This window comes from Polypterus senegalus, chromosome 11 (assembly GCF_016835505.1).
Source record: "Polypterus senegalus isolate Bchr_013 chromosome 11, ASM1683550v1, whole genome shotgun sequence".
In the NCBI taxonomy this organism is placed as follows: domain Eukaryota; kingdom Metazoa; phylum Chordata; class Cladistia; order Polypteriformes; family Polypteridae; genus Polypterus; species Polypterus senegalus.
In genome coordinates, this window is record NC_053164.1 from 60250620 (window position 1) to 60272125 (window position 21506).

Consider the following 21506-nt stretch of genomic DNA (forward strand, 5'->3'; position numbering starts at 1 on the left):
GCAAAATAAAATGGCTGACAATGTGGGTGAGCTCTCCATACCTGGAAAGCTTTTGTACAGGCATTGACTCTGTCAGGCAACATATTATTGGCTGTCAGAATGTAACAAACTTGTGTTATTTTGGAAACATGAACTGAAAAGTCTACATGGTGTTGTGAAATTTGTCACCCCCATGACATCTTTTTATCTGACATCCTCAAACTGATGAGATCCAACTTCTGTCGTTAAGTTTGACATCCCTTCCGACTAGAAACTGTGTAATTTTCTGCCAGCTTTAGTTATTAGCTGACTGACTGAGCGTGGAATGAATGGTGGCCTCTCAATTGTCAAATTTCTCATGTTTAGTACTTTTCATCCATCCATTATCCAGCCTGCTATATCCTAACTACAGGGTCACGGGGGTCTGCTGGAGCCAATCCCAGCCAACACAGGGCGCAAGGCAGGAAAGAAACCCTGGCCAGGGCGCCAGCCCACTGCAGTAGTACTTTTCAGTGATTGCTTATTTTTATATTTCTTTTGCCTGCACTAGTACTTTACACTATTCTGTGTTAAACTCTTTATTTTACGAGTGTTCCCCCACTTTAGAAGATTCTCCTGGCCTTTTTAACTGCTTTTTGCTGCCTCCTCTGTGTCTTTTGTGAATTTTGCTCATTAGGCACAAGGTAGGTGTAGACCAGTCCCAAATGGAACAAGACAAGAACCCTTTGCAGGATACATTTATGCTGTTCAGAGTTGCCTAATGCACATATTTAGGAAGTGGAACAAAAGCAGGGAAAATCAAATAAAAATGTTAAGCATTCACTCCTTTTAGGTAGTGACTGGCCCACAGATTGAATTCTGGCTCCTACGGCTATGAGGTGGCATCATTACTCATCCTACTCAGTGTAGCTACAGTATCTTTTGTTCAGACTTTGTCTATACAGAGATTCTGTCAGGTTTTATTTGTGTAAGTTTTTAATATCTGTCAGATGCTTAATTTGTAGCTTTGCCTAAAGGTTTTCTTAAATTTCAAGTCACCTACACTTTGACCAGACTGAAACTCTTTCTCTGGCAGAGCACCTCGCACACCATCCTCCAGTTCTGAGTCACATCTGTCAACGCCTAAAAGGTGATGCAAATGCTTCTATTTTCTTCTAATGTTGAGTTGTTTCCTCCTACATGGCGATGACATACAGGCATCTGTAAACTGGCCATGCGTGCATGAGTGTGCCTAGCCATGGACTGGCATTTTCTCATCATGCCAGCATTGCTTTCCCCTGACATCACAAACATGGGCATATTAGATAGATCACTGATCCTGGCCTTGCACCCAATGGGAGAGCCTCCAGAACTGCATTGGAATTAGCAAATTTGGAAGATAAATGGATGGATGGATCTTTTTTTTTATTTTGAAATACATTCATCAATTTTATAATTTTCTTTCCTTTCTTTCCCTCTTTAGGTTTAGAGGAAGGATGTCCCCAGATGTCTCCTCCACCTTACATCCCCAACCAAGATGGTCCACCATGCAACAATCAAGCTCAGTATCCTGGGGCTCCTCCTCCTGTCCCAGAAGGCTATGTCCAGGAGACCCAGTTTAATTGTGGACCTGGGGGTCAAAATCCCCAAGGCTATACTATCCAGACCCAGCCACCACCTGGGGGCATGCCTGCAGGAGGCTACATTCACTCGGGGTACCCTCTCCAGCTACAGCCTTGTACTGCTTACCTGCCCGTGTATCCTATAGGGACAGCGGTAAGATGATCTCCTTTCTTTTCTTCCCTCTGTTTGTACAAATACTTCTAACAAAGGTCACAAAGCTTGATCATTGCTAACTTATAACAATCACTGTTCCTTCTGTTAATGCAAAGGTATAGCCTGTTTGAGAGAATGTTTAAATATATGTTGAAAAAATATATAATTGTTATCAAATCAACAAAGAACTAAACAATAGACTTTATCAAAGATTTCAAACAGCATAGACATTGCTCCAAGTACCAATAGGTCCACTTATTCTGTTTCATGGTCTGTTGGTCATCAGTTACTTTTCTTCTGCATATATTTATTAAGCGGGGCACGGTGGTACATTGGGCTTCACTTTGCAGCCTGTTCACTATCTTTGTGATGCTGACGCATATTGACATGGCTCTTTCTCCATATATTCTAATTTTCCTTTTTCATCCTAAAAAGTCCAAATTATGCTTGCTAGTTACTCCATAAAAGTGACTAAGAGTATGCCTTGGGAAGAAGTCATCCCTACGTTGCTTCCAGTGCTGCAAGGATGAGTTTCTGACCCACCCCAACCCTGGCTTGAACAAATGCTTTTAAAAAGCAAGTGGATGGATTTCCATCAGTATGTGCAGTTCATCACTCCAAGTATCTAATCAATTCCTGACCAAACTAACCCAGTCAGGTTCTTGGAGTCACTGATACCATTCTGATACAATTTTATTCCTTTAGAGTGGTGTATTCTGTACGGTGGTTGACACTGCTGTCTCTCAGTTCCATCTGCTGGGTTCAGACGGGTCTGGTGACGGTGTGCTGTTTGCATGTTCTTCTCATGTTCACGTAGGTTTTGTCTGGGTACTCCGCCTTCATCCCAAACATGGACACGTTAGGAGACCTATTGACTTCCCCTGTATACCTTATGCTATCAGGATATGCTGTTGCTTCCAATTACCCAGTATTGAAATAAACTGAAGATTGTAATTCATTTATTTTCAAATTATTTGATTTGTTTGGGGTCAGATGTGTACATCAATCCATCTATGGATCATATTTTCTTCTAGCTTATCAGACCAGGGTAGGGTGCTTTAAATACTTGTCTATGACGCTCACCTCAGTTTGATTCATCTTTATGCTGCTGCTTAATCCTAGAAGTTCATCCATTTAATAAACTAACTAAATGTAATTTTATAGTCATGGACATCCAGAGTCTGTCCAGGCAGCATCTTGCTCAAGGAAGGACCCAGCCCTGGAAGGTCCACTAGTCCGTGGCAGGGTTCACCAGAGCAGTATAGAGTCACAAATTAACCAACTGGAGAACTTGAAGAAAAACAAAGAAGGACACTTTCAGAACAAGCAAATTCAACACAGATAACAGGGTGCGATTTTGTACCCAGTGCCACTCATAATTGTACATAATGTTATATTTTTTTATAATATTTTTCAGTCCACCTTTATGGTGTCACTCCAGTAACCTTTCCTAACATGCCTTCCCACTGCAGAAACATTTTTCAGGAACAAGCGATTTTTTAGAAACTCTGGAACTTTTTTATCATTCCAACCATAGGAACTCGGGCTATTTGTAGTTCCTGGTACTTTTTTAGTTCCTACTACCGGGTATATACCTTTCATTCAACCAGAAACAATTGTGGGCGGGGCTCTGGTGATGAATTGTGTTGATAGGTAGATCACAAGTACTGGAGCCATCTTACAAATCTGTTAGACTTTGGAGAGTTATTGGTAAGGATCACTTTGCACCTCACCACTCTCCATTGCCACCTCCCTGGTGAGTGACGCCATGTACCACATCATAGCAAACATGCCTATATTTTACATGAACGTTACATTCCTGTTGTGTGGTAGAAACGCAACACACAAAAGTGGCCAGGGACCTCAAGTGGCCCAGAACTTAGGTTGTACAGGAACTCACTGGTCCCAGAGAACAAAGTTTCTGTCGTGGTAAAGTGCCTCTAGTCAGTTGATTAGTTTAGTAATGAACACAACACAATATTAGCAGTTCAGCCCTTAAGCAAATCGTTTTACTAATAGTTTTACTCAATATAGGCAATATTTTAATTCTAGTGTACCTAAGAAAACTTCCCTGCTGTTATGGGGTCATGGTAAACATCTTAAAAACAACAAGTATGCACCTAGACAACTGGAGTAAGTTTAGTCTCACCTTGCTATGCCTCTTCTCACGTGCACACATGTTGATCTCACTTTGTCTTTTGTAAACCTGCAGATGTATCAATCAATCACTTCTTCGGCCCCCTTGTTTCTCCTTAACTCCATTCAGCTGCACAGATTCTCCTCGATCTTTTATCCAGCACATCAGCTCCTCTGGCTCCTTCCATACTCCAGGGGTCTCCTCAATGTTCAGGCTCTTATTTAGTCCGACCTACTGTGTGACTACTGCACCATCTGTCTAACCTATTTAATTTCCTCATGGAAGTCCCCACCCCCTGCAAAGAACTTTCCAGAAGCTGTGGATGACTTTCTTCTGGAAAGTTCACAGTCACACAAGAGCAGCTGGCTCAATCACAGGTGTAACTGTTAAGTCTACCCACTACACTGACCACAGCAGTTAGCTGGGCCCATCTCTGATCTCTAAATGATTCAGTCTGCTGGCTGCTCTAGAATTTATTTTGCACAGCATCTGTTTTCTGAGGCTCATCACAATGTTCTTTAGTGAATAAATGGTGTGATGACCGCACAAGATAAAGGATGCACTGCCTACACTTATCAGCACATAGCTACAACACTGTGGAAAAACAATTGAGCACAAACATTTATAAAAGGGCAGAAGTCAAAGATTAGGAGTTTTTCTTCAGTGACTTACAGAGAAGAGGGACTTTCACCTTCAGTTAGAGTGTTAAGAGTGAAGGAGCCTCATAGATGAAGACAGAGCCTTGGAATGCTGTACAGTGGGCATGTGGGGCAGAAAACTCATGCTATCATATTGGGTTGGAGGAATGTTGGTAGGCATTACATTAAGTATTCCTGAAAATATGTATTAATATTATTGTAAAAACAGAGGCAGATACTTCAACAATAACAATTATGTTAAACCATACTAAAAGATCAACAATGACTGACGTAATGTGCATGGTGACTTGAGGCCTTGCTACAAAGTAACAGGGGCTTCATTCAGATAATGCGATTTGTCCAGATCTGCAACATGTTAACATCATTGCTTGCAGATTGAGGGGTGCACTGCAAAAAATGAAATCTAAGCAAGTGAAAAGTTAAATCGTGACATTAAATCTTATTTTCCTTACTCTAAGAATTATTGACATACCAAATAAGCTGCATTTATGATTATTTAGCTTAATTTAAGAAATATTGTCAAGTAAATTTTGCTTACCCCATTGGCAGATTTATCTATATTAATAAAAGGCAAAGCCCTCACTGACTGACTGACTCACTGACTCATCACTAATTCTCCAACTTCCCGTGTAGGTAGAAAGCTGAAATTTGGCAGGCTCATTCCTTACAGCTTAAATACAACAGTTAAGTAGGATTCATTTCAAAATTCTACGCATAACGGTCATAACTGAATCCTACTTACGTACATATATACGGCCATAGCCTGCAGCTCGGTTGCCGTGTGAGGCGGAGTTGCGTTCCCCATCACCACACGTCCCACGTAGTTGGCTGCCTGCCCATATAAGGCCATCCGTCAGCAGAAATCCAAGCTGTGAGAAAACAGTAAAAAGGAGGCGTGTCAGACGTCGTGGTACATTTTCTGATGCAGCTAGACAGAAACAACTTTGTGACGCTGTTGCTAAATACTTGCAGAAAAATCCACAAGTTAATAGACACACTGTCACTAAATACTTGCAGGCAAATCCACAACTTCACAGAGATGCTGCCGAAAATAAAAAAAATGCAAGAAAGCAGGAAAAAAAGAAAGCAAGGTACAGAAACGGAAAGAATATATTATTTATAAACGGCGCAAATATATTGACATGTACTTAACTTATATTACAACTATATACACATATAAATTAGACACCCAGACACACACAATCCCCACACGTTCCTCAGTCCTTTATCTGAACTTTCTGTTAAAAGTTTATAATCACACGGCCCGGGAAGTTTGCAGTGAATCCAGCAACCAATCCTGATGTGCATCGCGGACACGTTTACTTAATTTACATGTAAAGAAGCGATCTTACCGGCTCGGAGAAAGTTCCTTTATTGAAAAATGAAGTCCGTCACACCCGGGTGACTCGGCGTTAGCGTCTATCCACGCCCGCTCCACAACAGACAAGTAAAGCCGTGAGGTCCAAATATCCCTTTTAGGTTAGCAGGCACCCCTTCTACGTGCACCCAACCGTCCTTATTACGGAGTCTTCCTTGCTTTACCGCTGACTGCTTCTTTCCATTCACCTTCCCAGAAAATCCACAAGTTAATACTGGGAATGCCTGTTAAACATCTTATATTCACGAGTACCGATTTGGGTATGAATGAAACCTGTTATCTTTACAACGGTTGACAAACACGGAATGTAACTTGAACACAACACGTCCTCCAAATACGAACCTGATTGAAAGAAATAATGATAATCAAATCCTTGATGACAGCAACACTCATACAGGATGCACACATACAGTATAATTACCTAATGACATTTCAATCCAGTCTCAGGAAGTTGTGAGACAACACCTCTAGCTATTCTGCCACCAGGATGCCCTGTTAACATTACTGTACATAATGTTTTTATTACTAACAGACCCAGGTGTGTAAATAGAAACAATTTGTGTTAAATTATAAAAAAGGAATATATCAAGATGAATAAAAAAAAATAAACAGACTTTATTATATTGTGTGCCTTTTCATAGTTTACGACACTGCACAGTGCTTCACAAGCACAGAATGGTATTAGCATTATTTGCGTGTTTATTTTTTTAACAACTAGCTGTGTAGGCCTGTGCTGTAAAAAGCCAGGGCTCCAAGAAACCATGGATTTTGGCACTTCAATCAATCAGTCACATCGGTTGTACATTAGCAGCTAAGCGAGGTTCTCTTTCCTAAGCGGTTTCGTTTTGTCGATGTGCTCACCTCGCTTGTGTATTAGTGGGTAAGCGAGTTTCTTTATTCTTTGCAGTTTCACTTTGGCAACAGAGCCGCTTTCTTTAAACTTCATGCTGTAGCCTCGCACTTTTGAGCCGGACAGACAGATGTACACACTTCCATGCATAAACATTTATATATAAGATGAGGCCACTGACTGGCTATTTGATTTCCTGAAGGACACACGGTATTTTGAAAGACAACTGTAGGGCTTTAATCCTAAAGCAATTGGATTCTGTTAAGATAGTATTACAGTATTTTACAAAAAAAAAACCTTTACAAAGTCAGTGTGCACTGAATCAGCAACCCAGTTCCTACTCCTTCTGCTGTAACCCATCAGTCATGTATTCATCGATTCCTTTCCAGGTAGAATGAAAATAAATTCAGAATGCAGTCTAAACTCTTCTACTGACTCATTATCAATCCACCCATTTTCTGAACCTGTTTTATGGTGTTTTGGGAATTATAGGATGGCCAATGGCAGCACACAAACACATTCACTTTGGGCACCTTTGGAGGTATCAAGTAAAGAATATGTGAAAGGAAACTAGGGGACGACTTAACACAGTAATGCGGATAAACAATTGTTGTACAATCTCCAAAAAGTAATAGATTTGAATGCAAGTCTCAGAGCTGTGACAATTTTTACCCCTGTGCCACCATACTTTCCATAAAAAGCCATTCCAGTTAATAATAAGCTGTAAGACATCTTGGTCTTCTGCACCTCTAATCTGACCTTGTCTGAGAGAATAGCACATGGACTGGCAAAGTGGGCATGATAGAGTGTAACAGCAGATGAAAGTGAGTGTTCAAATAATAGCAGAATATATTCAGATTTCGGAAGATTTAAAAGATATTGTTTTTGGAATTTTTAATGTGTTTACATAATAGAAGTGATTTATCTTCAGTTAATTATCATTCTGCTCTTCAGCATGCCAATATGTTAAATAATTCGGTAAGGCTCTTACTTTATCTTCCTTAACTTTCATTGTTGTAGGAGAGGGTTTCTGGTCATCAGACTTGTATCAAGGTAACTGAAGCGCATTCATTGTAATAAGCAGGATAATGCACATTTTCGATAAACACGAGGATTAAAGAAAAAGTGGAGGATTCTTTTTGTATTAAAGTGTACTCTTTCACTTTGTGACATAGTCCTTTGTCTGTGGTGTGCTGTGCTGTTTCTCAGCTCTCCTTCTGCTGTGTCCACTGCAACTTCATAGGGAAAAGAATTACTCTTTCTGGAGCAAGAGTTTAGATGCTGAAGTTCCCTTCTTCAAGTAATGGCTGCTTCTCAGTCTTCAGATTGAGCTCAATGATTGGCTTGGCAGACTGGATCTCAGCCTTCAAGTCCACAAATAGATGAGACTGTCAGCTTTCAGTTCTCCAAAGAGGGAGAGGCTCATCAGCTTTTTAGTTTCAGAGATTTTCAGTCATTTTAAAGAGTGTACCCAGAGTGCTCTTGGGACTTCCCCTGAGAATTTCCTCAGAGATCCCTTGGGAGAGTGCTCAGAGAAGTGACCCAGAGTTCACTTTAGGTAGTTTTTGAAGGAACGAATAACCTCTCATGATCTGATTAAAGTCGCTTGCAGTTACAGAATCAGTGCCTTCCCATAAGTGCGCTATTTTGTCCACCATAATTGTTATTGGTTGAATTATAGCCCTTTGTCCTTGGGTGTCTATTTGCTGCATGTCAGTTCAACTTTGAATTATACCTTTGTTATCAAATGAATTACTGGCAGATCCTGCTATTAAGAGTTCAGCCACTTTCTGGAATGTAGGTTGGTCAAAGGTGAAACTGGATGTCTGCATCCCTGTTAAATCTGGTCTCTTAACAGGCTTGGCGTGCCACAAACGTCTAGCAGAATGGGCAATTCCCACATTCTTCTACAGTGTGTCTCTTTTTTATGTCTTGAAGTTTTTTTATATTTTGTTGAAATACAATACGTTCAAATGTTTGTGAGCATAGTCCCAAGCTTGTACAAAATGCGATTGCAGCATAATGATGCATCCATACATAGATACTTAAGCAGGCTTTAACCAATTCAGTTTTGGGGTTTGGAGCCTAACCAAGCAACACTAGGTGCAAGCCATTAACACCCTGGACAGGGTGCGAATCTGGTGGAGGAATAATACAAATAATCCATTCATCCATCCATCATCCAACCCGCTATCCCAGCCAACACAGGGCGCAAGATAGAAACAAATCCCCGGGCAGAGCACCAGCCCACCGCAGGGCACACACACACACACCAAGCACACACTAGGGACAATTTAGAATCGCCAATGCACCTAGCCTGCATGTCTTTGGACTGTGGGAGGAAACCCACGCAGGCACGAGGAGAACATGTAAACTCCATGCAGGGAGGACCCGGGAAGTGAACCCAGGTCTCTTAACTGCGATGCAGCAGCGCTACCCACTGTGCCGCCCTAATACAAATAATAATGAAAAAAATTCCATATTAAGAATTACCTTGGATTATTACAGTCTTAATGCATCCTTGTGTGGGAAGGCTAAGCTAGAGCTCTCGTTTCTTGCCTTATCAGATTGTTTCTCACAGCCTGGTCTTACTGCCCACTCTGTCTGATAGTTTTCTCTGTAACAGAGCTTTTAGCTCCTGAATAATTCATTCCATTCCTCCATTTCCAGTGCGTGTTCTGGGTCATGAGGTTGCTTGATCTGGCAGCTATGGGTGCCACGTAGGAGGAGACTCCCTGGATTGCAGGGCTCACACAAACACCATCATACTCTCAGAGATACCACAGCAGGCCTTTGGGAGGAAGGTGGTAGTCAGAGCAGAGGTGGATCGCCATACCAATGTGTCTTTAAAACTGGCACTGAAATGGTGTGAGACGGAGATGTCTCCCTTTAGTGACTGTGCCTCCTCCGAATAACTCTGTTTGGCTTGACATTTAAAATAATCTAATTTCATCTAACAAGTGAAGCAGTGATGAACATGCACAGGGATGCACAGTGGCACAGTAGATAGCACTGCTTTCACACTGTCAAACTGGAGTTCATCATCGTCTCCCCATTTCTGTGTTTTTTTTTTGTAGGTTTGCATTTCTCATCTACAAAAATGTGCAAGTTAGATTAATTCTTAATTCCAAATCAGCCCTGATAGAGTGTGAGTTTGGGTATGACTGTGCCCCACAGTAGACTGCTGTCCTGTTGGATCAATACCAAAATTTTGACTTCAGCATCAGTACCAGATTTTCAGATCTCAGCATAGGCACCAAAATGGAACTGAACCCACACTTCCCTGCCTTACCACCCTCTGCGTCAATACAAGCAGCACTTCCACTTTGAATTCTCTAGCACGTCAACAAGCATGGGGAGGGCTAGTGATGTGGGCTCCCTGCAGAGGCTTTGACACATTTAAGAGTGGATGAGAAAAGAGCTGAGCACAAGGTCTTTGAAAATGACTGTTTACTTCTCGTACCGAAAATACCAAAACTCTGGTACTGTACCATTTTAAAAATGAACATATTAGTACTTTTTCAGTGCCGTTATCACACCAAATCCTAGTCTAGGGTTGGGTCCTTCTTTGCACCCAGTGCTGCCATGGTATGTTATGGACCACTGGCATTCTGAACTGGATTTAGTGGGTTGCATAATATTATGTATATAATGTTCTACACCTCATCATTGCATCCAGCACTGGAATGTCTGCTCACAAAATTGTCCAAAACGGTGGCCGAGCAGATGTACAATTTGTAGAATCTGTGATGTCCTCTGGAGACTGCTTCACCCAACAGTAGATGAAGAGTAATGTCAGCTGACAGCTTGAGTTTGCCTCCAGACTGGGTGCCTCAGTAGACCCCACATTCAGAATATGGTGCCTTCTTGTGACTCCAGTTCAAAGTCACATCATGTGGCCTAGTGGCTAAGGCACTGCTCCCTAAACTACAATGCTGCCTGTTTATCCCCACCTCTAACTTAAAGTCTAAGCCTGAGCAAACCACTTAGCCTCATGCACACTTCTGACTCTTGCAATTAACTGCCCCATTTTGACTCACCAGTTGACTTAATTTAAGTGTATTGGGGCTTCGACAGAAACTAAAATGGAAACTCCACAGAGAGAGTTCAGACTGGGATGTGAATGTAAGGCTGTAAAGCAGGAGTGCTAATCAATGCGTCAACATACCATCCTGTTTGTACTCCAGCCATCTGAATGATCTCAACTTGTAAAGTTCCATTGGGTTGGTATTAAATATACAGTGGAACTTCGGGTCACGAACGTCCCAGACCACGTACAAATCGGGTTACGACTAAAAGGTTCACCAAACTTTTGCATCTGTTCATGACCACACACTCAGGTGACAAAAAAACTGCCAGTTTCCCTTCCGGTTTGCATGTGTTCAGCCTCTTCCTGTGCATTCCCTGTGCAGCGAGCAAGTGAGAGAGAGTGTGAGAGAGTGAGAGAGAGCGAGTGCGAGAGAGTGAGTGAGAGAGAGAGACAGTGCGAGAGAGTAAGTCAGCGAGAGAGCGAGTGAGCAAGAGAGAGAGAGAGCGCGAGTGAGAGAGTGAGTCAGCGAGAGAGCGAGCGAGCAAGAGAGAGAGAGCATGAGAAGGCAGTTAAAGATGGCACCAGGGTTGTTTTTGAAGAGACTGCTTCGAGCATTGTTTTAATCTCGTTGTATTTAATGAAGACTTTTTTCTATTGGACTTTAACCTCCACTTCACTTCGGTTTTTATAGCATCATTTATTTACTAAAGGATTCTGAAAGCACTGCACTTTAAATTGGACTTTGTTTTTGATTGTTGTTTTGCTGATTCTAATAAAAGCACTTGGCACTTTTTGCACCATCCGATTGCTCCATTGTAGTGCTTCACTGTCGTACTCATCGGTAACATTACCGACGGCGACGGGTTTAAGGGCTCCCAGAAGTGAGATGGGAGCATGCAGCGACCCTGCATCGTCACAGACTTTACCTCAAAACTGTAATCTCCTCTCCACCCAGTTCCTCCTCACTTCCTTCATGCCAGAACTCAACTCATGCAAGATTAGTTTTCTTGGTTGTTTATGTTTACGGATTTTTCAAATGTTCATTTTTTCCCCTGTGCTTAAAACTCATTAGAAAAAGTGTTTACAGAGAGTGGTTCGTAAGGCGTGAACTCTTGCAATGTTAGTTTTCTCTGTTCAAGGTTTTCTCAGTGTTATTCAATGTTTTTACATTTAGTTTACTATTACACTGTGCATTCTATTGTATAAATAACTATTTTTGTGCTTAAAAATCTTTAAAAAAATATATTCACATAAGCTCGTACGGTCTGGAACGGATTAATTATATTTACATACAATCCTATGGGGGAAATTAGTTCAGGTCACGACTAAATCGAGTTGCGACCAGAGTTTTGGAACGAATTACGGTCGTGAACTGAGGTTCCAATGTAGGAAGATGATGTTGTAAAGTGTTCTATAAGATCACACAGGTGCTCCCTAGCAGACTGCAATAGATGGGGACAACTACATTTTTTCTCTAAAATATATGCTTTATTTACAGACTTCATCTTTAGGTTTATAATGTAGCGTCTTCTGGGGCATTTTTTCACATACTATAAACCCTGGGTGGCGTGCCAGTCCATGTCACTTCATTCCCGAGTCACTTCTTATGTCTGGCTACTAAGACACCAGTCTAGAGTGCCCTCTAGTGGCAGGGCTTACTCACACAAACATACACAATGTGGTTGTGTAGCCTAGTGTCTCTGGCCAAACAAATGTGGCTCACTTTCTCACTTTTTGTGCCTAAGCAAGTCAACTAATCTCTCGGTGTTACAACTGTAAAGACAATACAGTATATGTGATTTGAATTAGGGCCTTGCACTTGTAAAGCACCTTTGAATGGTGGACGCCATGTATAATCACTGTGTAAAAAAACCTTTGCTTGGACAAGGCTGGGATGACTTCTGTGTTAAGCCTTCATGTTCTCCCTGTGTTCGTATTTTCTCTCCCATTCCAAAGACATCTTGCTAAGCTGATGGGCAACTCTAAATTAGTTGTAGATCAGTAAATTTGCTTTGTGACTGGCTGGTAGCTGTTCTGTTCATTAGCAGGTAAAAGTGAGTAAGCAAAGTAAGTATTTGTTTGAATTTGTGCATTATAAAATAAAATAATAGAAACTGTCAGAAAATTCACAGCTAAATACTGTTCTAACTTGTCCTATTATTCAGTGGTTAAGAACTCGGTGTTAATGAAAGCCATTACTGATTTAGAAAATTAGGAACAGTAGACACTGAATATTAAAGGCATGTCAATGGCTTTGCTATTAAAGTGTTCTTCACTCTGGTAGGCTGCTCTGCTCCAGATTTAATATTGCTTTATAAATCTGGGGGTCAAGGGTCATGTTGCCTCCCCTCTCTGGGCTTGCACCACCCAACCAAGAGCGCCTTTTTAATTTTTGGATAAATCATCATCTGTCAGCAACAAAAAGGTGAAGTCTTCCACTGAATGTAATGTAACAGAACTTTGTTACCATTGGCCAATATAACCTGTAGAGAAATCCTGTAAATGCCTTGCCTTGTTTTTCCTGACAGGGTCAATCCTATGTGCAAGGAAGCGGACCAGTACCACCTGGAATGGCACCGGGGCAGATGCAAATGCAAATGCCCCCTGGAATTGCCATTGTGGAGCCAAGACGCCCGCCTCATGACTATCTACCAATCGCTGTTCTCACTACCGTTTGCTGCTTCTGGCCAACTGGTATCATCGCAATCATCAAAGCTGTGCAGGTGAGTGTCTGAGGTGTGACTTACAGCGCGCCTGCCCACCAACCCACTTGATCCCCAATCAAAATTTCAAAAGGATTCTCCACCTTGACTCTAGTACCAGTTCCAGACTCAGCAGATGGAGCGTGGAACATTTTGCAAATGGTGTAAAGTGCTGGCACTCAGCTGAGAGACTGGCATGATGATTATACGATTCAAATGTAAAAACACTTTGGATGCATTTCAAACTGATTCTCTAAAATGCAGAATTATCAGAGCACTCTTAGTGTTGCTTTGTATAATTACCCAACATTGACGGGATTAACACAAAATAATCATAAAGTAAACAAACCCTTATGAAACAACAGGCATGCTTCTAAGCCCCAGTCACATAAAGACATGTTTATTGCTAAGTGTGTGCTGGCAGTAGCAGTTTGGGTCTCTAAGGGGAAATTGCCTTGTCTTGAAGATGGCAGCGGAGTGCAGCTGCACAATTGACATGTCACTGCTGTTTCCGAGTGATCCTCGGCAGTGTTAAACAAGACAGCGATCATGACTATACCGAGGCTCGAGATTGGAGACATAGATTAGAGTGCTGTGCTGTTCCGGGGGCTGCATCAAGGCAGGATAATTGAAGAAGGCTTTACCTTCCTAGCTGAGAATTTCCTCTGATGAAAATATGATACAAAAGGATAAAAGAATTGTTTACTTAATACCAATCAGAGTAAAAAAATAAATATAATGTATAAATAAAAATTACAATAACCTGTTTGGTTGCTTCAACATTGTTTTCATCTTACCTTAAACTGCAGAGGCCTTTGTATAGAAACAGGTATTTAATAAAACAAAATAATCTGAAAACTCTAGATGTTCTAAAACAGTTGTATAGGGTGGTCCAGATCTAATTATGCAATTTTCATTACGCTATAATTATTAAGTTTATTACACAGAAAATCACCCGAAAAATCCCGGACCATTGAGAAGTGTGCAAACTGACGATATGAAGAATCGTCTTCGTGCTGAACTGGAATCGTCCCCACATAAATCAAAGTCATCCAGATGATCTGGATCTGCATAATTAGATATGGACCACCCTGTACATCTTGGGTCTCATGGAAGACAGAAGTAAAGTTCTGTAAGCCCAGGAGCAGGTAGCCATAATGTCAGCTACCCTTTAGAAAGCAGTCACTCAAATGCTTTGTTAAATGTAGGTTAGCCCAATGCTCATGTTCACTCTCAGGACACAGCATTTGTAAATCTTAAATATGAAGGCAAAACATAGCCATTATGATTTTAAAGCCTAAATTTTCCCAGAGAATGTCTCACCACTGAATATACCATAAAGGAACTAAAAAAATATTCATTACTTTTACACAAAAGAGTTGTTTAACATAACATTTTACTTTGAAGGAGCCAGGACATTCATTAAGATGGATTGATGATGAAGGTCAATGAGAAATACAGAAAGGTGCTAGAGTGCATGTGCTGTTAGGTAGCAACAATAATTACATTTATATAGCACTTTTCTCACTAAAGTACTTTACACAGACAGAGGGGAACCACTTCAACCACCACCAATATTTAGCAGCCGCCTGGATGATGCGACGGCTGCCATTATTGGGCCAGTACACTCACCACACATTAGCTGCAAGGTGGTGAAGGGTTCAGAGACATAGCCAATTAGAGACAGGGATTGATTAGGGGGCCACAATGGATGGGGCTGAGGTGGGCAGTTTAGTTAAGACATCAGGACAAAACTTACTCTTTTTGAAATATGCCCAGGCATCTTTAATGACTATAGAGAGTCATGACCTCAGTTTTACATCTCATCCGAAGGATGGTGCCATTTTTACAGCACTGTGTCATTATCATTGCACTGAGGTGTTGATATCCACACACAGACCACAGGGTAAGTGCCCCTTTTGGCGTCACCAACACATCTCAGGGCAGCAACCCAAGTTATTCCTAGATGGTCTCACATGCTTAGCTTCAGGTGGGTGACCTGTTGTGAAGCACGGGGGTACAGCTATTGACTGTTTAATCAGCTGCATGTTTAATACATCCCAACTGGAGGGTCTAAGTAGAATTAAATACTGAATTGGAACCAACCCTGTATCAGGTGCCAATCCATCACATGCACTCACACCCACACATCACTCTAAATAGGACAATTTAGAGTCTCCAATAATCCCATGTAGATCTGGAGAAGACATTACAATCTTCACATATACACTGTCTTAGTTGTAACTCAGTTTCTTATAGCTGTGAACAGTTTTGTAAATGACTGGATACATCAGATCTACCATCTTATGTGACTTATTAAGATCGGGATGCAGCTTCAGTAATTTAACCAAAAGCCTTTTTTGCTCTTTGGCCCAATGCAAAAATGTATTGGTGTGCAATATTTGGTTCTCTTCAGGTAACTTCAGATATTATCCCACCCTGCTCGTTCAAAGACTCCGAACAACGGAACGCATTGCATATATTTCCAAGGTGTGGGTAGACAAGATGAAATGTTAAGGTCTATAACCATCAACAGAGATATTCCAGAAATATCTAGTGATCTAGCAAGTTTACCTGGGCTTTATATGTAGTTTGCCCATTAAACTGTAGATCATACTTGGAAATAAAATTAGCTACAATGACTACTTATAAACTGAGAGCTATCCATAATTTTGAAAGCAGCTCTGGGCCCATTTTACATACTGAGAGTGTATAGAAGTCCTTCATGTTGAAAATATGTTCAATTACAATTTTTCTGCAGTCTTTTATCTGGTGACATCTTTAGAATCATAAAACCAGCAGCTTTAGGTACTCAACTAATCACTACTGAGCTGAATGTTGGAAGGTCTGTGATAAAATCCATTGAGAAATTAGCCCATTGTCTATTAGGTATGGGCTTGACTGATTAGATAGATAGATAGATAGATAGATAGATAGATAGATAGATAGATAGATAGATAGATAGATAGATAGATAGATAGATACTTTATTAATCCCAAGGGGATTAAAGAATGATAAAAATGCAGGCATAACAGAAAATAACTTTGAATAATGTTAACGTTTACCTCCCGGTGTGGAACTGAAGAGTCACATAGTGTGGGGGAGGAACAATCTCCTCAGTCAGTCAGTGGAGCAGGATAGTGACAGCAGTCTGTCGCAGAAGCTGCTCATCGGTCTGGAGATGATCCTGTTCAGTGGATGCAGTGGATTCTCCATGATTGACAGGAGTCTGCTCAGCGCCCGTTGCTCTGCCACGGATGTCAAACTGTTCAGCTCCGTGCCTACAATAGAGCCTGCCTTCCTCACCAGTTTGTCCAGGCGTGAGGCGTCCTTCTTCTTTAGGCTGCCTCCCCAGCACACCACCACGTAGAAGAGGGCGCTCGCCACAACTGTCTGATTGAACATCTGCAGCATCTTATTGCAGTTGTTGAAAGACGCCAGCCTTCTAAGGAAGTATAGTCGGCTCTGTCCTCTCTTGCACAGAGCATCAGTATCAGCCCATTAATAACCTGAAGCAATTAAATATTTTAGAATTATCAAAAATCTGACAATTCGAATCACAGCTTTTGAAACTGAAAGACTCATGTTTTCTTATTAGGGACAAATAATGTTTTGTTTACTATTTATGGGAAACTTATGATAAAAAAAGCCTAAGCCCTGCAAAATGTGATACGAAGCATTGTGAAATACATGTGTATTCTCTAAATTGAATATTAAAACATATTATTACCCAAATATTTCTAAGAATTATGCATAGAGTAAATACACATGCATCATTTTAATGCACATGCACAAAACTCTTTGAAGTCTTCTGCTCTGCCTTGTTGTTAGCAGGATCTGATTTTGTATAACCAGATTGTTCCTCCAGCATATTAAAAGAGAAGAGCGACCTGAACGGGCACCATGCCGGCTGTGATTAACTCAGGGTTTTAATGATTCAACTTCTGGATGATTGTTTAATGAATATGGAGTTACTAGTGTCCCATGTTCACCACTAATGTCACTCATGTGCCCACAATGATCAGTCACTCAGCAGCACCGCACAGCTAATATACAGGTTTTGTCAGCCTTTATTTAGCATCTGAGGGTTGTCCATTTCTAACATGTACACCTTCTTCTGTGTAGGCCTGCTATGTGAATTGGAATAAATATCTTGTACATAATGCAGTAAAACTTTACCCATCATCCACTTTAGTCATTAACACATGTAACAGTTTTATGTATACTAAATGATAATCTGTAGTATTACTAAATGAAAAGGCATACCAGACATGTTCATTTCTATTAAAGCCTACCTATATTAAGGTAGAATGAAATGTTTTCACTCTAGTGTTGTTTTGCCTTTAACTCTACTCCTCTGTCTTTTTATCTTTAGGTGCGAACAGCGGTAGCTCGTGGAGATATGGTGTCAGCCGAAATTGCATCCAGGGAGGCTCGGAACTTCTCCTTCATCAGTCTTGCCGTAGGCATTGCCTCGATGGTGCTGTGTACCATCCTGACCGTGGTGGTCATCATAGCAGCACAGCACCATGACGAGGACTGGGAGCCGTAGTGGATGTCAGAAACTGTATACAAGATAGATGAAGCTCTACCTTCCATCATTCCCTTGGATGTCAGAGCATTGCATCTCTCTGACTTAAAAGCTCCCCACCACCCAAACTGCCAAGCTGCTATCTGACAGAAAGTTCCCTAGTGCCCTAATCTTTATTTAGAATTTTATAGTATCCCTTTATACCTCTCAAGCTACAGCACGCCAATACAACACAGAGCAATTCCTAAACCTATGTCCCCAATTATATCCCTGCCACATTCTCAGTATTGCATCCATCTAACTTCATCTCAAAGTCATCTCAGTTTTATTATGGCTGCCCTTCTTTTTGCACCTTCCAATATGCAGACCGTTCATCTCAGACTTCATCTTTCCAATTATCTTTTAAGTATAGGCATAGAAGTGCAGAAGATAAGTTCAGTATTTTTGAAATATTTTTACAATCATATCATACACAAATTTGCCACAGAAACATCCACTGTTAAGTAAATCTGTATTTCTGAAATTAAAAAAAAAAACACTTCTGCCCCAGCAGCTTACAACTGCAGCCAATGGTGTATTAGGAAAAAAAAAACTTACCAGAATGAAGCCCATATTGGCAATCTCTAATGTAGAATAGAATCCTGAAGTAAAACTTGGGTTTGGAGCTGTTTAGTATGACATTGCTGTTCATATAAAATAGTTCTGAAAATGCATATCCATAATTGAAAATAAAATAAAAAACGGGGTGTCTGTACTTTCCACTGCAATAAAAATCCGACTATACCTTCAGTATTCTTGAAGCCAGTTATCAGTAACCATGGTCCTCAGGGTTGTTGTGTACATGGAGAAGAATCAAGGTAAACATTGAAACCAGACTTACTTGAAAATGGCGCAGTCTCACATTACTTAAACAAGCTGCATAAATGATATGGATTTTCAAAAACCTATTCACATGCAAATTATTGGCTCAATATAAACATATTCAGCAATTTCAAGACATTTATTCTGGTGTTCCATTGCTTGCTGTAGTAAGCTGCTTAGAAAGACAGTTTTATTTTTTATTGTAATTTTATAAATTCAATCACACTTGACAATGCAAGTTTTGGGCAAATGAATGTATGATACCACTGTCTACCAGTCCACTACAAGTAAGTTTCTGTTACTTTTCTGTTAAAAAGAAATTTGGAATTAAAAACACCGAATGTAACCCTTCACGTCTGAATCGTCACCACATTCCAGGTACAGCCTCAACACTCCATAGCATCCTACTTCTGGTGTACAACTTTCCACAATATTTGAACTGCTGTAACTGCTTGCATTTTCCTAAAAGTTGTGCATTTCGTACTACAGGCATCTCTTAGCCTGACTAATAGAATGTGTAAAATGAAATCTCTCAAAAGCCTGGCTGCTGTGAGTCTCACATTAAGTGTACAGTACAGCAGTGGAATTGCTACAGATCCAGTATATGATAAAATCTCAATGAACCATTGCTGAGCTTCCAAAATTTTCTTTTGGTCTTATTGCTCCAAAAATGTAAAAATCTCTTAATGAGGCCAACAGAAATCTGTGACTATCCTTACAATTGTGGTTTCACTCACCACAATACTGCCACGGCTACACATTTTGGATACATCCATCACAGCATTCTAACTGAAGCACGTTTTGCTCATCGTTTCTTTATTGTCCTGATTTATGTACTGTAGCAAATATTCGAAACATTGGGAATTTCATATAAACTCTCTCCCATATGGCAGCCACTGAAGGAAGGGTTTGTAGTTAACTTCATTACACAATTCTGCAAAGTTATGATGCAATCCTGACCACTCACCTTATTTTTGTTCTAAATAATAAAATAATAATCAACTCAGTCCCAAATGGTATTTTGTACTCGCATTGAATTTGGGGAGTTGCAATACTTTTGAAATGAACTTTTTCAGCTTTTTATTTACACAAAAAATATTTCTTTTCTTACAGTTTAAGCAGAAAATGAACAAGCACCTTACATTCATCCCGTATCTCTAATCAGAAATGCAAATTAAATTTGTGAAGGCGTGACTACACAAATGGTAACTTCAAAAATTCCTGTAGCATGTCAACACAGGTGACTAAACCCTCCAAAAACTCATCTGCTGTGAATCACACATTGAATTATCCTAATAGCAGAACAGTTGTATTTTATCCTCTACCAAACAGACTTCCTCTTGCATCTAAGTACATTTTTCCAGCATCTTGAATTTGTACTTCTTGAATGACACTTCTCAAAGTCAAACCCATAATCTTGTTTGTCATCCCAAGTGACAGGACATGTTTAAGCACTGCATGTGTGATGACTCCTCTTAAACGCTTCACGTCTATGACTTCATCACCACAACACCATGAATGTTGCTCTTTCAAAATATCACCAACATCTTGAACATTATATATTTGACCACGTACCCTCCTCATCATTTCAGATATTGCATGTGGCCAAAGAATTGACTCAGTCTTGACAGTTTCCTCTCCGTGACTCCATCACCTCAATGTCTCAGACGCTATACACTAAAAAGGCCATCATCTTCCTGTCTGTTATGTATTTCAGATTACATCTAACCATCATCCCATCTGGTAGACATTTTTCACAGCGTAGTATCTTTGAATGAAAAAGTCAGCGTCGATTTTTTATGCCTCTGAGTACATTGCCTTTATATCCCAAATGCTGTAAATTACCCAAAATCTTACCAATGTCCTGAAGATAACATATTTCAATCCACATTTTCACATTATCTAAACCAGTAGCACATATTTTACCACCAGATACTACCACTGACTCAGTCTGGACATGCAAGTATCATAATTCCACCACCCTAATACCTAAGATTTGTACCTAATATCCAGAGCAGAATGTGTTTCTGACTACATCTTTTAATTATTCCAAATTACAGCACATCTTTTACTAAAAGGTGAATTGAAAATTAGTTGCAAGTCTCTAACAAAACTGCCCCAACATCCTGAATGCTGTAAATTAGTGTTTCATTTTCTTCTCGTGACCCATTCTTGCCTTTTTTTGTGTCTTCGAGTCCCAGTCCATGGCAGAGCAATGTCAATAGCAAACCATATGAGACCCATTTATCCTAAAATCAGATAAACATCACAAATGTTACATGGCTTAGATTACATCTTTATGTTGCATTAGAACAATCTAGACAAGAACAGGCCATTCAGCCCACCAAAGCTTGCCAGTCTTATCAACTTAATTCTCCCAAAATAACATCAGAGTTTTGAAAGTCCCTAAAGTCCTGCTATCTACCACAATACTTGGTAGCTTATCCTGAGTCTCTATGGTCCTCTGTGTAAAGAAAAACTTCCAATGTTTGTGCCAAATTTACACTTTCAAATTTCAAACTGTGTCCCTGTGTTCTTGTTGAACTCATTTTAAAATAACAGTCTCGATCCACTGCACTAATTCCCTTCATAATTTTAAAAACGTCAGTCATGCTCCTTTTAAT

At 40.4% G+C, this 21506-nt stretch overlaps 1 protein-coding gene across 1 annotated transcript in view; it reads left to right on the forward strand.

Annotated features, from left to right (window-relative positions):
- prrt1 (proline-rich transmembrane protein 1) overlaps positions 1 to 21261 on the forward strand; it is a 56760-nt gene extending 35499 nt beyond the window's left edge. Inside the window, exons 2-4 of the mRNA XM_039768766.1 lie at positions 1442 to 1734; positions 13317 to 13511; positions 17866 to 21261. Of these exons, the coding sequence (XP_039624700.1) occupies positions 1442 to 1734; positions 13317 to 13511; positions 17866 to 18042 (665 nt within the window). The 3' untranslated portion in view covers positions 18043 to 21261. The remainder of the gene's footprint in view (positions 1 to 1441; positions 1735 to 13316; positions 13512 to 17865) is intronic.
- The last annotated feature ends 245 nt before the right edge of the window (positions 21262 to 21506 follow it).